The sequence below is a fragment of the Scomber japonicus genome, chromosome 2 (assembly GCF_027409825.1).
Source record: "Scomber japonicus isolate fScoJap1 chromosome 2, fScoJap1.pri, whole genome shotgun sequence".
Classification (NCBI taxonomy): domain Eukaryota; kingdom Metazoa; phylum Chordata; class Actinopteri; order Scombriformes; family Scombridae; genus Scomber; species Scomber japonicus.
The window spans coordinates 23052739-23068209 of NC_070579.1; the positions used below are offsets into that span (position 1 = coordinate 23052739).

The following is a 15471-nucleotide window of genomic DNA, read 5'->3' on the forward strand; positions in this document are numbered from 1 at the left end:
AAGCATCTTGTAAACTTGACCTGGAAAGTTAGATTAATTATGACTGATAGCAGTGAAGGATCCAAACTCTATAAACTTAATCAGGAAATAAGACTGGATCGGACAGACATTAAAAAAAAAAAAATCTCACCATTCGGAACATCTGAGAGGATACTGATTTGGTCCTCCAAGTCTCTATTTCATGTACTATTGAGTCACTGCTGTTACATGGCAGAATGCTGCCACCAAGTGGTGAAGAGGAGAAGGTCAAATTTTAAAACACCATCAGCACAAATATTGGTTAACACTTCTTAGTTTTGCCGTGTTCACAAGTACTTTGCATGGCACAGGACATCAAATAAAAAATGATTATAATTTTCAGGTTTCTTTTCACCATCATGTACACCAGACTTGTGCACAAGTACACTAATTACACCTGTGTGTCTGTTTTTAGTATCATAAAATATTCTTTTTGTGAATGGCCACTGAATAAGATGAGGGAATAGTGCATTAAACATTCAAGTCTAATGAATACAAAAACTGATTAAAGATTGTGTGTTTCAAATACTGGTTTACACTATGTGTGAATCGTTCAAGCTGAGTAAGCATGTGTATGAAATTAGATATTTTTAAATTACTTTATTGGCTTTTTAATTTCTGTTAAGTAAGACAAGTTGAATTTAATGTTGCAGGCTTTTATATTAACATTAAAATCATGTGAATCTGTCCATTTATTTGACAGAATAGGTCGCAACCTCAATTGAATTCAGGAAAAAATATAAATTTACTGATCTGTTTCATAATTATCCTCTAGTCATTATCCGTCATTGCAAGAGCAAAGTCGGCCAATGCTAATTGCGGAAAACACAAATGCAATGGACTACAGTTCTTTGCACTATACAAGATGCTGCGTAACAAAGCTGAGCTAAGCCGTCCCCTAACTGTTCAGTTTGTGTTTGTGCTAGTATGGTGAATCATAGAAATCACAGAATCTGCAGTATGCACAGTCATGCACCCTGTGTCCACTTTAATTACTCTCACACTGCTTCCCACAGAATTACATTTCATATGTGAATGACGTTGCAGCTGTCTCTCATCTTTGTACGCAGGTCTGTGCATGCAAACTATTTTAAAATCAAGAGAATAAACATGAACAGGGCAAAAGATCATTAGAAAAAAGTTTTCTTCGTGATGGTGGGTGTAAAAGAAGAGCATAGCTTGTAATCTTTGTTAAACCCTCTAGACTGTAAAGCTACAGAGTTGTTTCTTCAAATGAACAGTTGCTACTGTGATTTGTTTTAAATCAATTTGTATAGTCAACTGCATTGTGCCACGTGTATCACTTCTATACAAAGGTTATGATTTAAACATTTAGAATAAATCATTTCATTTATCTGAATCCAGACAGCAGTTGTAGACAAGGCTAAAACAAATTTAATGACAGACTTAAAAATTTGCCTTTTTTACACATCATTATGTGGCACTTCCTAAGCTTGTAATACCTGGAAAATGAGAAATGACAAGGCATTGGCAGTAGATAAAATTACAATAATGGCACTAAGTCTCTGGCTGGGACTGTCCTTTCATCCAGATATTCATAGGAATAGAGCTAGAAGGGTCTGATATGTGTTTGTGGGATGACGTTGGGGAAGAAAGTGGAGAAAGTGACGGGTGGAGCTTGGACTCAGAAACATATGACATGGCTACATGACACCAATTTATACAGATTTAAATGTTTTCCAAGCATGCAGCGATGCTGTGATGATAATGATGATAATATACTGTAGATTTATCTATCAGCTTCATTGCACTGTTTTTGCTCTCACTTTGAACGATTCCCCTATTAGACTGATTACAGGTTGCTTTCTTGGGTGTCATTGGCGGATATGGGGTGCAGACCTCCATTCTCGTTCAGTCTCTTGGCACGGTAGGTTTCATAGTGAATGTTATGAGTGACCTCCTTCAGATCCTGTAGATGAGACCTGAGAAAAAGAGGTAGAAGACCAGTTTGCATATATTTAGAAGAATGTATCAGCTTTATTATTGAGTTTTATTTAATACAAGTCACTGATCCTTAAGTTTTGGGTTTAATACAGCATTAAAACTATCAACTGTAAAAACATCACTGGATCAAGAAGTGATTAGAAACAGTGGGATCTGACACAAAGTTTTGCCCCTTGGGGACAGAGAGACGACCTGCAAACAACACTCCTAAAGTTATTGAGTTCCAATATTCACTCTCTTTTAAGCTCTGTTTTGGTTTTCACCTACTCCTGAGGGAAATATCTGGCTCATTAGCTACTAAAGGGTTCACTATGTTCACCAGCTAGTTGCTAATTGTGTCTGTTTGTCATTTGCTGCCAGGCAGGTAGTTTACACTCAGTCAATGCTTTTTTCTATAAAAATGCTGCCTGCTGGAAATGAGTTTGATGCTTTAAAAGAATTTACTGATGCATGTGTTTTGGGTTTATGCATACAGTCCTAAAATCCCACTGCAAAAAAACAATAGTAAACATGGTGCGCAGGTGGTGGAGTGGTTAGAGCGCATGCCACATACACAGCCGACCCCGGTTCGAGTCCCGATCGGAGGTCCTTTGCTGCATGTCACACCCCCCTCTCACTCCCATGTTTCCTGTCGGTCTACTGTTAAATAAAGGCGCCTGTGCCAACAAAATCTTAAAAAAAAACAAAACAATAGTAAACATGGATTTGCCACTGAGTAAACCTTCAGAAATACCTTGTCACAGGCAAACAATTATACCTTCTTGTTTCTACAAATGATGTTTCACATATTAGTCACATTAAATGTTTAAAGTTTTCCACTACGGCAAATCCTAGTGTTTCAAATCAACCTTTAGGCCCAGTGATGTTCCCCATGTTACGATGGGTTTTTGACACCCTATTTTTTTTAAAAACTCTTACCTGATCAGGAAATCTCTCAGCTGAGCAAACTCACAATGGTTGGTATTTTCAACTGCAACAAAAGATCATATGAACAGAATCAAATGTCATATCTTTCCATAAATATCTCTGTAGCTAAGGGGACATACTTTAAATGTTACTTAAAAAGAAAGGCCACATAACCCACCTTCTACAACTCCCCATGCTGTTTTCCTCCCCAAAACACGTTTGCCATTCACTTGATATTCTTTGTCACTGCCCACCACAGCGAAGGGCATCGCCTCCTGTAGACAAAGACAAGGTTCAGTGAACCGGCGGGATTTTTTGAGATGAAACAAGTACACAACATGCCCCAGTGCCCTGACATTCTGCTATGAGGAGGCAACGCATGTGTGTGTGAGGAGGAAAGCTGTACGTTCTGTGCCTTTTTTTGTTTTAATGTGGGTCAAGATGGGTAGAAGGGAGGGGTGGGAAATAGAAGAGGAAGAAAATCATTGGGACAAATGCGTCAAAGAAAGAACAAAACCACTTACTCTGATCTTGTCATTGTCGCTCTTGTCCTCCATGTCCTCATCAAATTCTTTCTGTGGGTAAAACTCAATCCCGCTCATCTCTAGCTCCTTCCTCACCTACAGCACAAACCGCAGCCAAAAAACAACATTATTAACTAATAATAAATCTCATATTGATCTGCCATTATGGAAATTTGTGAGATGATCTGTGAAACACTCACCCTCTGTTTGAACTCCTGTCTTTCTTCAATGGTCATCGTGTCTGATTTTGCAATCACTGGGATAATGTTGACTGAGTGACTCAAGCGCTTCATGAACTCGACATCTAGCTGCCGAAGACTGTGACAGGCAGGCGGGCAGAGAAAGCAGAAAATAGAGTAAGTAGAGCTGTTATTCTCCCAGGCTCATATGTGCGTGCAAGTAACAAGGCGATCAGGATAACAAATAGCAAAGGCACCAAGATTTTATTTGTCATATGTCTCATTACCTTTGCCTCGTCTTGTAGTAATTATAAAAGATTTACAGTGTGAATGGTTTTGATAAGTGGGCTCATCATTGGACAATGGTTGCATCCCAGTTCTTGTTTGCATGCGCACAAAACATTCTGTCGGTCACAATTACTCAAGCTAAGAAGGATGGGATACCCTGGCTGTAATGCACAAAAGACTGTATCCGTTTATCCACTAAAGAGCAATTTCACAGTTGTCAGCAGGAGCTAATTGTGAGGTGTTCGGAGGAGAGACAAGTGTGTCTGCAATATAAAGCAGCACACTTGATTTAGGGCTTTGCTAATCTAAAATGAAATGTTTTGAGGCACAAACACCATGTGTTTTATATCTGGTGTGCTGTTCTCTCACAGCTTCAATGCCTATGGCAACAGATTACTAAAATCTAAGATGCTTAAGGATGATCGAAGTGATTACTTTGCTACTCTGGCCTTGACAAAGTTTAACTCACGAGTGTCCAGTTGGGGAGATGAAATAAAGACAGCAGTGCACCCTGGTGTCAGGGATGCGCTTCTTTCTGGTGATGTTGACCTCCTCCTTTAGGAACTTCTCATACTGCTCATTGATATACTTGGAAATGGGCTCCCAGCTGTGAATACAAAAACATTATTTGAGCAAGAAAAAGAAGGCGAACAAGGAGGAAAAGAAGAGATGACTTAACAACTTGTTGATAGACTTTTGTGGAACTAAGAGTCCTTTCCATGTCACTCTTGAAAAGCAGCACACCTGAACTATAATTCAATTTTGAATAATTTCGTTTGGGACAAGTGAAAATAGTGCTCAGTAAAATAACACAGTAATGATATTCATGAGGCTTTAATGATCCAGAAGATGGAAAACCCACCAGTTGTCATTATTGATTTGGTCTCCAAATCCAGGAGTGTCAACAACTGTCAGCTTCATCTTCACACCACCCTCCTCGATCACTGTATAAAAACACACAAACGAACAAAACAAATCACAGCTGCTGCTTTGTAAATGAAAATACAATTAATCTTATGCAACTGGATGTTGAATGTATTTACCAAATGTTCATGTTTAGTATAATCAGATAAATAAAATGAAGTATGAAAGATTTGATGGGAGATTCTGAACATCTGCATGTGATACCACACTGCTGTGTAGCTCCTCTCTGACGCTGCCGGCAAGGGCATAAAAATGTCAGGTCAGTATCAACCGCAGGCAATGTGTGCATGATCATGTAAACTGAGGCAACTAAACACAGACATATCAGCACTATTTCCCTGCTGCTGTATAATAATGAATAATACTGCATATGATGATGTCAGTCAGGCGGTTTTACCAGTCCCAGATAACCCAGTCCCACTAACACCAGGGGAAGGGCACCAGATTCAGACATTTTCAAACACTGCACAGTGGAGTTAAATATGTGAATTTGTTATGTATTTCAGCTTATCTAGAGCTCTTTATAAACCAAAATGGCTAACTGGATTGTTGCTGCTCAGTTCTGCTATTCCAAAAGAAAGCTTCTGCTTGGTGGAAGATTTCCACAATCACACGGATGTTTTTAACTCTGTAATGAGTGAAACAGTCCTGACTGCATTGTTAGCAAATCACAATTTGAGCAATGTTTACCTCTTAGTGCCAGTTGTCAGCAGAGGTCATTATGGCAACACAGCTATTAGTTCAGAGATTTTCAGCAAAAAACCTTTTTTAGGCTACAAATGAGGTCCTCTAATGCCACTGTCCAACTTTTATTAGGTTAGAAACAAAGACAGAAAAAATAGCCCAGTCTCTCTGCGTGACACCAGACTCTGATATTAGTAGAAGGGAGTGAAGAGACCCTGTGCTTTTTTAACTGTGAGGCTTGTGCATCTCGTTTGACGTTTCCTATTATAATGAAAATCAGACACAGACAAACAAAATGGATTTGCACTCTGAGAAGATTTAGTATGAAACAAAAGCGACAATTTCAAAAGCTCAGTCTGTCAAACAGAAATCAAACAAATACGTAAAAAGGCTCTGATGCAGCCACAGTATGTGTGTGAGCAAAGATGATCTCGCTCTAAATGAACAAATCTGTCCAACAGAAAAACACCTCTCCTTTCTGAAAATCCCCACAGCGTAGGACGTTACTCATGGACGAATTTGTGTCGAGGAAAAACTGTCAGGGATCCAGAGGGAACAGTCTGTACTGGCTGATGACGGTAGAGCTGTCTTATTATATCAAGCTCAGATAAATGAACACGTGGCCACTAACATGTTATCATATTTTATATTGTAGCTAATAATAACTACAAATTTCAGATGCAGAATCCTTCACAGTTTATAATGACCTGTGTTTATTGTTTACAGCATGAGTAAGACTGACAGTTACTCCTCCTCCCTGTCCTGCAGTAATCTCCAATGTCTCCCACCATTAAGCACCACTTGACCTCCACTCCCACCTGCTCCCAATCCCCTCATTAGCTCCTCAACATATATAAATACATACAGTACCTGCCCCTGATGCTGCATTCATGTCATATCTGAGTTATTGTAACGAATAAGAAATACTTCAACTACAGTAACCAAAGAAATACAGATGCCTGTCACCAATCAATGTAATTAAACCAAATTTTAATGGATATGGTTTTATATTCACAGTGTTTTTATCTTCAACCAATTCTGTAATCATATACTGATGACGTGAACATTGGCGAGCTGGTAAGATGGGAATCTTCGCATATGATGTGATTGCAGCTTTAGCCTCAGCTCCCTGTCAGACTGTCTACTCTGTCTCAGCAGTCCAGGTTTCTTGTGACTTGTTGTACATGTCCTTGTCCTTTTTTGGGTCTTCTACCCCCTTATCCTGCCCTTTTTGATTGGTTTGCCTGTCGTGACCGAGATTTTTGATAAATTATCATCAGTGATATGAAACAGCTAGACAACTTTGCTAAAGAGAGAAAATTGAACTAAACTGAAAAATCACTTTCGTGTAATGAAGCCTTTAAAACCAGGAAAAGACCAAATCACAATATTATGATATCCACAGTGTAAGACGATACCTAGTCTCATATCATGATATTGATATAATATTGATATATTGCCATATTTGAACTTACACTGACACTGCAGCAGAAAAATGTGTAATATCTAAGGCTCAGACCCTGGTCTGTGTTCTGCCACTGATCTGTCCTTCAAAATTCAGCTGAATCCACTTTTTAGACATTTTTAAGACAAACAGGAAGAATAACCCTCTTCCTACTTTGTTGGTAGAGATACCCTCCTCAAATCAGGCATGCTTCCACACATACAGATGATAGTATTAAAGCAGGAAAATGGATGTTCAGCACAAACTCAGAAGGCATATCTGAAGCACCACCAACAACAACACACGATCGAAGCCTCTCACATAAAGAAGTTGAAGGAGAGTGTTTGTATTTCAGCTGTATCTAAACATCGGACTCATCAGGCAGCTACCAGAGGGCACTGATATAAGAAGGTTATATATTTTAAGAACACGGTCAAAGATCCTTATTTTTCTTTGTTAAGGTAAATGAGGCTATAAATGGCTGTCTCTAAAGAAAGAGCAGCAGCTCTCTCCCTCTACTCACCATGAGACACGGCTTTGATCTCCACAGTTTTTGGGATCTTGTCATCGCGGGTCCACCCTGCGTTCCTCCTGCTCACCTGGGACTTGAACAAGGTGTTCACCAGAGTTGACTTCCCGAGACCACTGTGACCTGAGAGGAGGGGGAGGAGAAGATAGAAGATGAACAAGGCTGAATAGAATGAGACAGGGAGGTACGATGTAAGAACTTTGACTGCTCTGCTTTCAAACTTCGAGATAATAATGATAAAATTGACAACAAAAAAAAAAAGTTTTTTCTGGCATAGACGCCTTTATTCGACAGTAGAGAGACAGGATATTACGGGAGAGAGAGGGGGGTGTGACATGCAGAAAGGTCCGCCGGCTGGGACTCGAACTGGGGTCCACTGCATATATGGCATGTGCTCTTAACCACTCGACCACCTGCACGCCCAATAGACAAAATATTTGAAGACATTTTGCTGGTTTTGTGTAAAACTCTTCACAGGCTTCTGTGACGTACCTACTACCATGATATTGAAGTCGAAGCCGGTTTTCATGGTCTTCTTCCTCATCTGCTCGATGATGGTGTCGATGCCGATGTACCCCAGCAGAGTGGACCCAGAGCCAGCGTTGAGGGAGCTGCTGAGACCTCCAGTGTGTGCTGCTGCAGCGTGACTCCCAGTATGAGCTGCATTGTGGCTCACAACATGACTGGGGCCATGACTCCCGATGGGGACTGGGATGCAACTCGGAGGTTGAGCTGAGACGCCACCTCCCCCGATGCCAGGCCCCTGGGGCGGGAAGGGGCTGGAGGGGGATGGAGCCCCCACATTTGGGGGCTTGGCAGGGACAGCTGGTTTGGGTCTCACTTCTGGAGGAACTACGTCTGACATGTCTACAGAGGAGAGGGAGAGGAGAATAAAAATAAAATTCTCCAAGCACAAAAAATACTCCCATATCACAAGGAAGTAGGGCAGTAGAGCAGCAGAGGCCCCTCTTCTGTACCGTGAAGAAATTAGATGTCAGTAGGGTTAGAGGGTTGGTTCACCAAAATAGCTTTATCATAAATATATACTAATATATACTAATAATATATACTAATATCATAAATATATACTCTGCCATGTACATCTAGTCACACAGATTGTTGTTTTTAATGTACTTTAATATTTAAGTTCATAGATACTGACCACAGTGGTCTCAAAGGCCTAATTAAATCATATTATAACTGTTTGTGATTGTGATTAGTAGAGATAACCCTCCATCAAAATGTTACATAACAGAGATTCACAAAGGAAAAAACTACTACTGATACTACTGCTAGTACTAATACTAGTACTAGTACTGCTGATACTACTACTACTACTACTACTGCTGCTGTTACTACTATTACTACTGATACTACTATTACTACTATTAATAATAACAATAACAATAATAATAATAATAATAATAATGATAATAGCAGGGCCTTTACTTTTTTTTTTACCAGCAACGTAGCTGCTGACTTTTCTAAATGTAATAGAGATGTACACTGACCTTATTAAGTAAATTGGGTACTAGTCTGATCAGACAGATCCAAATTAAATGTTGCTTCTTCATCAATATGTATCGCTATTTATTAACTAAGTATCATATTGGTACTCTGTAGAGTTACTGTAGACTGGTAAATTGTCTAATATGAGCTTACTGCAGGTATTAGTGTGCGTGATGGCATACCATCTCATAAATCAAGAAATTCACTGACAGATTGTTGTAGCCCTAATGTTTTTAAAATCTTTTATGTCTATGAATCTTTTTTAAATGATTTAAACACTCAAATATCAATATCAAGGGCCATATATCATGACCCATATTAGTTATGGTCAGGCTACCTCTGAATTTAGGTATCATAATTCAAAGTATCCGCATGATTTGACACCACTGGAGATAAGTGAGAAAACATTATTTTCTGCAGTTTGGGTGAATCAATCCTTTAAGTGAAGCAAGTAGTGCAGGCAGATGGTAACAAAAACAGGCAAGTTACAGTAAGTAAGCCCCCCAGGGTGTACACATGGAGCAGCCTGCTGCCATGCTCTCAGTCGCAGATACAGATCACACAGGTTAGTGAGGCAGTGGGCTGTCACTTTAATTCACAACACTCAATGGTCAGGCTGCCTCTCTCTGGCTGCCCTCTTACTCTTCACCACGCTCACTCTCTCACGCACGCACACACACACACACACACACACACACACACACACACACACACACAGAGGACATTACATTGACTTACATTATTTTTTTGGAGAATTATCCTTACCAGAACCACAACCACGACATGCAACATCTCAAACCCTAACCTTATAACCTTATCTAACATGTAAACCAAGTCCTCACCCAGAATCAATTATTTACATAATGGGGATATGCTTTTAGAGTTATGTCCCCACAACATGAGAAATACCTGGTACACACACACACACACCCACACCCACACACACACACACACAGATCACCACATTTGTATTTCAGCATTCATTTTGAGCTACATCCTGCAGGCACATCACACTTGAAGATGAGGCTGAACCAAATATAGTTAATAGCTGAAGATGCTCCGCTGACATGAACACTACGACCTGCCTCCTCAATAAAATGAATATTTCTCTTTGTCCTCGGTAGTCACGCAAATTGTGGGCGACACATTATGGCTCCATTTTGAAATTAGGAACGCATTTTCACTGGTTTTGAAGGTTTATCTCCATCACAGTCCGTCGACCCCATTGTCTCTCTGAAGTCATGCTGGATAATAACGTTAACGGCTAACGGCTGCACCATGTTAGCCGTTAGCTTCAGCCCGCTGATGTTGAGTCACACTCACCGAAATCCGGTCAGTCGACCTGCAGATGAGCCGGGGGAGAACACGGGCTTACTGGTAACTCACTGATATTTGCGTTCTGGGTCCGGGACCAAATGATGTACGTCCACCACAGAGATAATAAGACGAGGAGCGGTCATGTGATTAGTCTGGGTACCTCTCTACTCCTTCCCTCCGGCCGCCAGCCCCCCTTTCCCGTTACCAAGGCAACAAGAGGAGAGGGAGTGAGGAGATGCAGCGCGCATGCGCAGTATGACTACCTCAAAGGGACATTAGTACAGTGTCTTCTGTCTTTGATGGAGACTATTTGAGGACACATTTTAGGACACTGCATTAAAATGAGGTAAATAAATTTGAAGTTCAATGTCAATCCTGCTACATATAAAGGACATGTATAGGATTGAAATTACGATTCTCTCAGACGGTGAGGTAGACAACAATAAAATAAACAATAATAATAATAAAGTGGCTGGTGCTGTTTTGTGTGTGTGTGTGTGTGTGTGTGTGTGTGTGTGTGTGTGTGTGTGTGTTGGGAGGGTATGGGTGGGAGGTGGGGGGTAATGATAATAATAATAATAATAATAATGATGATGATGACGATGATGATAATAATGATAATAATAATAATAATAATAATAAACTTTATTTATAGAGCACCTTTCATACAAAGGATGTAGCTCAAAGTGCTTTACAGATAAAATAAAAAAAACTACAATACAACAACTGCAAATGAACAGAATTTGAAAAATAAAAAAATTTAATTAGACAATTTGTAAAAAAAAATGTTAAAAGTTAAAATGACACTAATTAAAAGCCAGATTAAATAAATATGTTTTCAGCTGTCGTTTAAAAATGTTCACAGAGCTCACATCTCTTATAGCTTTGGGTAGACTATTCCAAGATTTTGGAGCATAATTAAAGAATTCTGCGCTTCCTATTTTCTTATGGACATTTGTGTGTATTTAAAAACTCAGCTGTTGATGATCTGAGACCTCATGAAGGATTGTAAAACGACTATAGGCAGTCCACCCACCTCCAAGAGGTACAAAGGTAGATGAGTCAGAGGTGTAGTATGATGTTGTTTTTAAAAAACTCCAGAAAACTAAAAAATGATATATTTTTTCGTACAATATCTCTTTCTTGTTTTGTTATTTAGTTCAAACTTTACAAAGCCTCATTGAAGGCAACGCCATTGAACAATCATAACACACTGACATACTAATTAGAACAATCACAAATAATATTGAAAAGTAAAAAATCTATAAGAGAAACAAATGTCTCTGACTTCAGTTTGTTTTCAGTTCATGTATACCGCTAACCATTCCTTTCCAGTTCAGAGTGTAAATGAGGAACTATCAACATTATATGAGGAAAGCTAGTTTATCCTTTGACCTAGTGTCGGGGATGGATTACTGAATGGGTCTACCAGGCAGTGTGCCAGGGGACCACAGGGTCAGGAGGCCCGTAGACCAGAAAGGCTCGGTTTGAAGTTAATATTTTTTGTTGGAAAGTCGCAGAGCTCAGTTAAATGTCCTGATCTTGCTTTTTTGTTACTGATCCCGATCAGTCTTTTAATATTGATATTTTGTCAACTGAATCCAACGCAATGTTTGTGTTAGTTGATTTTTTCCTCCATATTACATTTTCAGATCATTCTGACAAGATTTCATTGAAATGTAGTGAAATTAGTAAGTGAATTCAAACCAGTTTGACAGTAGAACACAATTTCTGTAAAAAGCAGCTTAGGATTTCTTTGATGGTTTTCTATGAAACTTTTATAGATTTTTTTTATTTTTATAACTTCAGTCAGACAGGCTCTCAGGTGCAGTTTTTGAACTGACAGCAACACCTGAGAGTTTTGGTTCAACTGCAAAATGTCTGCATTGGTCATAATTGTTTTGTATCTCTGTCAGTCTGGGTGTCTTGCTCCTCTCTAAGGGATTGGGGAGCCTTTTAGATGTCTGTGCACAGGGCCAATGGCCCAATTATAATAATAATGATGGTAAAATAATCCACCCATGTGTGAGTGAAAAAAGGATGTAAAATATCTTGACAGCTTAGCTAGAAAGGGCCTATAAAGGAATGTTTTAGTCTCATAGATGTCAGTAATGACCACCAGTCCACTCACAGAGGTCACAGCTATCTTGAATAATGAATCAAAAGACACTGTGGAATCTTCTGTGGATACTATTATTGAGAAAAACTGAGCAGTTTCACTTCATAAGTCCTCTGAACCTGAAACAATCTGAGGAGTGGAATAGATATTGCCTCATTTTAAAGGGTCACAAGTCATAAAGGTTTGTAGCACGGCATAATAATATCTTAAAGGGCCTCATAGTGCATCTTTGATCCTCGTTGGGGTATCTTCACTTAAACACCAGTAATTATACAGTATTTGAAAGTGTTGCTGTGATATTGTCTAATTTAGCTCCTTCAAAGTAGAAACAGGAAGAGAACCATAGATGAACACCCCAACGGTAGTACTCACACTGTTCTCTGCCCGTTCTTCTTTGCTTTCCTCTCTGTGTGCTCTCCTTGTGTTTGTTTGTCTCCGTGAAGCGCTGTTTTGCCTTTCTTTTTTTGCACTACTCACTTTGATACACTCTGTTAACCAATGTTGCCACATCTCTCTTCAGCACGTCTGTTACTCTGCTGATAAGGAGCAACTACTTAAGTCCCTCTTTTATCCTCTTTGACCACCTCCCCTTCAGAGTTCCCACCCCCTCAGACAGAATATTATTGAACTATTTTCCAAAATAGATTTTAAAAAATAAGTCAAAACAAGAGATGAAGGGGTTGCTTTGATCTGTGATTCGAGGAATTAACTATGTTCTTAAAGTCTCCCAAGTGGTTTGGATATCTCTGTACTCACCCACATACACTGAGCCCGGGTAATACATGGTCACGTAATAGGGGTCCTCTGGTTCCTCCATGATAAACACTCTCTCTGCTTGAGAGTAATTCAGCTGTTTTGCTGGGAGAGAAGCTGTTGTTGCCTTGTCTGGTCTCTGATAAACTCTGTGCTGTGGCTGGGATGGCGGGTCAAAGACCCCCATTGAACTGGTGCCAAAATTGTTTGTGTTGAGTGGGCAGGGCGCTGCAGACCAGCTTACACCACATTTTTCTGAGGGATATTCTAGTAGCTTTGTGGGTGCCCAGGGAAAGTCAGGTGCTGCTAAAATATCAGTTTGATTCAGCCCTGTGTCACTGAGATTTACCTCTTTGTGGTTTTTATTTTGCTCAGGGGATCGCTTATCATCTAACTGGTGTTTTAAAGCAGTTTGTGATGTGGTGCACTCAAGAGAAGCAGGTTGGCAGGCCTCTTGTGCCTGAGGTGCCACCAGACATGTTTTAGATTGATTTAATCTGTGCGCACACTGAGGAGTTTCTATTTCCTGATCAATGTATCCTGACTGGCAGCTGTAATCCTTTGAAACACAGTTGGACTGACTTACTCTACTCAGTACAGCCATCTGGGCAGTTTGAGTCAGGGCCTTTGACCAGAATCTGTGTTTCTGAGGGGGTTTTATCATTTGAGATGTTTGTTGAGAGAGTTTAGATGAATGTCCTGTGATTGCAGTGTCTTCTTTCTTATTCCTGCTGAGATTGGTGAACGCTGAATCCGCCTTTGTTTCATTGCTCAAGCCGAATCGCCTTCTTCTGGCCTCTACATTGGGTGAGACAGCTGTGGAATAAGACGTTTTGGGAGCCATTGGCAAAGCTGCTCTTCTCTCAGAATACATTTGTTCATTTGACGGGTGATTGGAGGCAATACTTGTAGTTTGAGTGTAATTCCTATACTGAGGGTAGTCTGTACATTTTCTGTGAAGGTTGAGGTTTAAGCGAGTGGCCAGTTCATCAAACACTGACTGAGACTTTCTTTGAACATTAGTAGACTTAATTGCTTCGGATTCTGCAGGAGATGCTTGTGTTCCTGCTATTCCCTGTTGCTGTTTGATGTTTGACTTTGGTTTAGGGATTGCAGTTAAGTCTACATTTCTAGGTGGAGGCTTTGGTTTATCTTTTGGAAGACTTCCCGTTTTACTTAATCCGTATGTCTGATGTCCAGATTCTCTGCTTGAAATTGAACAAGTTCTTCTCAATCCAGGATGAGTAAAGTCCAGTAAAGTTTCTTGGTCAAGAATGTCATGCACTGTTTCATTAGAGGAACTTTGTTTAGGCTCACATTTAGTATTGGAGATGGAAATCGATCTAGCACGTCTTTCTTTAGCAACAGGAGAAGGCTGTTTGGCCCCCTCGCCATCTAAACTCGTCCCATGGCACAGAGATGTTGGAGACGGACTCAATCTTGGTGTTGGGACAGTTAGAGTTGGAGATACACTTGGCTTGGGCGGTAAGAGAGAAGGATCACTCAACTGTGAGGCGGAGAGATGAAAAGAGGCACTTGGCTTTGGTTTCAGTGTGGGCGAGGAATTTGGATTTGGAGCAGGAAAAATGGAGATGCTGGGCTTTGCAGAGAGAGTTGGTGAGCTGTACGTTTTGGGTTTGGTCCTTGGGAGGGTTGAAGCTCGTTCTGCACGGTTTCTTTGCAAATACTGATAAGATTTACTCCAAGAAGCTTGACTGGATGTCTTGTCTGAAGCAGATATGGATGGACAAATTGGAATAAAGGATTTGGAGCTAAATGAAGGATGAAAAACATAAAAATATGATCAGCAAAATTAATTCAGTACAATATTTACTATATTGCATAACATGTATAACTGAGCTAGAGTAAAGCTGAATTTACCTGTCAGTGACTGCCTGCTTTGTGTTGTGCGTTTCATGGGTGACTCCCCTATCATCAAATGATGGAATTTGAATTGCTTTCTTTTTGATGACAGGCGAAGAGAGCGGGAGAGGAGACAACAAACAGACCGATGGATCCTTTGGCTCCCCGGAGGACGCAGATACTTGAGGTATCAAAGGTGCCAGACGGTCAAAAACACTCATCGTGGTTTGCATTAATTAAGAGGAAGGAGATGAAAGAATGTCTGGTGATAAAATTGAGGGAAGGGAGAAATGAAGGAAGGTCAGATGGTCAGATAGCAATGCAAATTTTTTTGTAAAAGTTTCACAATTTAACATTTTTTCAGACCCTTTGCTTTTGTAAATGTGGCTACAGCACTGTGAAAAAAATGACAAATAAAAGACATTTTTACTTAAAAGTAGGGAAGTATC

The 15471-nt window shown here is 40.0% G+C and overlaps 1 protein-coding gene across 2 annotated transcripts; it reads right to left on the reverse strand.

Annotated features, from left to right (window-relative positions):
- Positions 1 to 644: 644 nt before the first annotated feature.
- septin3 (septin 3) lies at positions 645 to 13197 on the reverse strand. 2 transcript variants are annotated; one of them, XM_053338696.1, is made up of 10 exons: positions 13163 to 13197; positions 7954 to 8328; positions 7456 to 7584; positions 4743 to 4824; positions 4350 to 4487; positions 3614 to 3731; positions 3414 to 3509; positions 3068 to 3164; positions 2902 to 2953; positions 645 to 1961 (listed from the first exon to the last, which is right to left on the reverse strand). In XM_053338696.1, the coding sequence occupies exons 1-10, from the start codon at positions 13188 to 13190 to the stop codon at positions 1832 to 1834; spliced, it is 1245 nt and encodes a 414-aa protein (XP_053194671.1). In that variant the 5' UTR covers positions 13191 to 13197; the 3' UTR covers positions 645 to 1831. The 2 variants fall into 2 exon arrangements, with proteins under 2 accessions (XP_053194671.1, XP_053194680.1); XM_053338705.1 differs by lacking the exon at positions 13163 to 13197 and adding an exon at positions 10294 to 10606.
- Positions 13198 to 15471: the final 2274 nt, after the last annotated feature.

Excerpts from the sequence above, each read along its gene's own strand:
- septin3 (XM_053338696.1), bottom strand. The coding sequence starts at position 13,190 with ATGTATTACCCGGGCTCAGTGTATGTGG. Across the intron at positions 3,510-3,613 it reads GACAGGAGTTCAAACAGAGG|GTGAGGAAGGAGCTAGAGAT; the intron begins GTGAGTGTTTCA and ends TTTGTGCTGTAG. Across the intron at positions 2,954-3,067 it reads AGCATGGGGAGTTGTAGAAG|TTGAAAATACCAACCATTGT; the intron begins GTGGGTTATGTG and ends CTTTTGTTGCAG.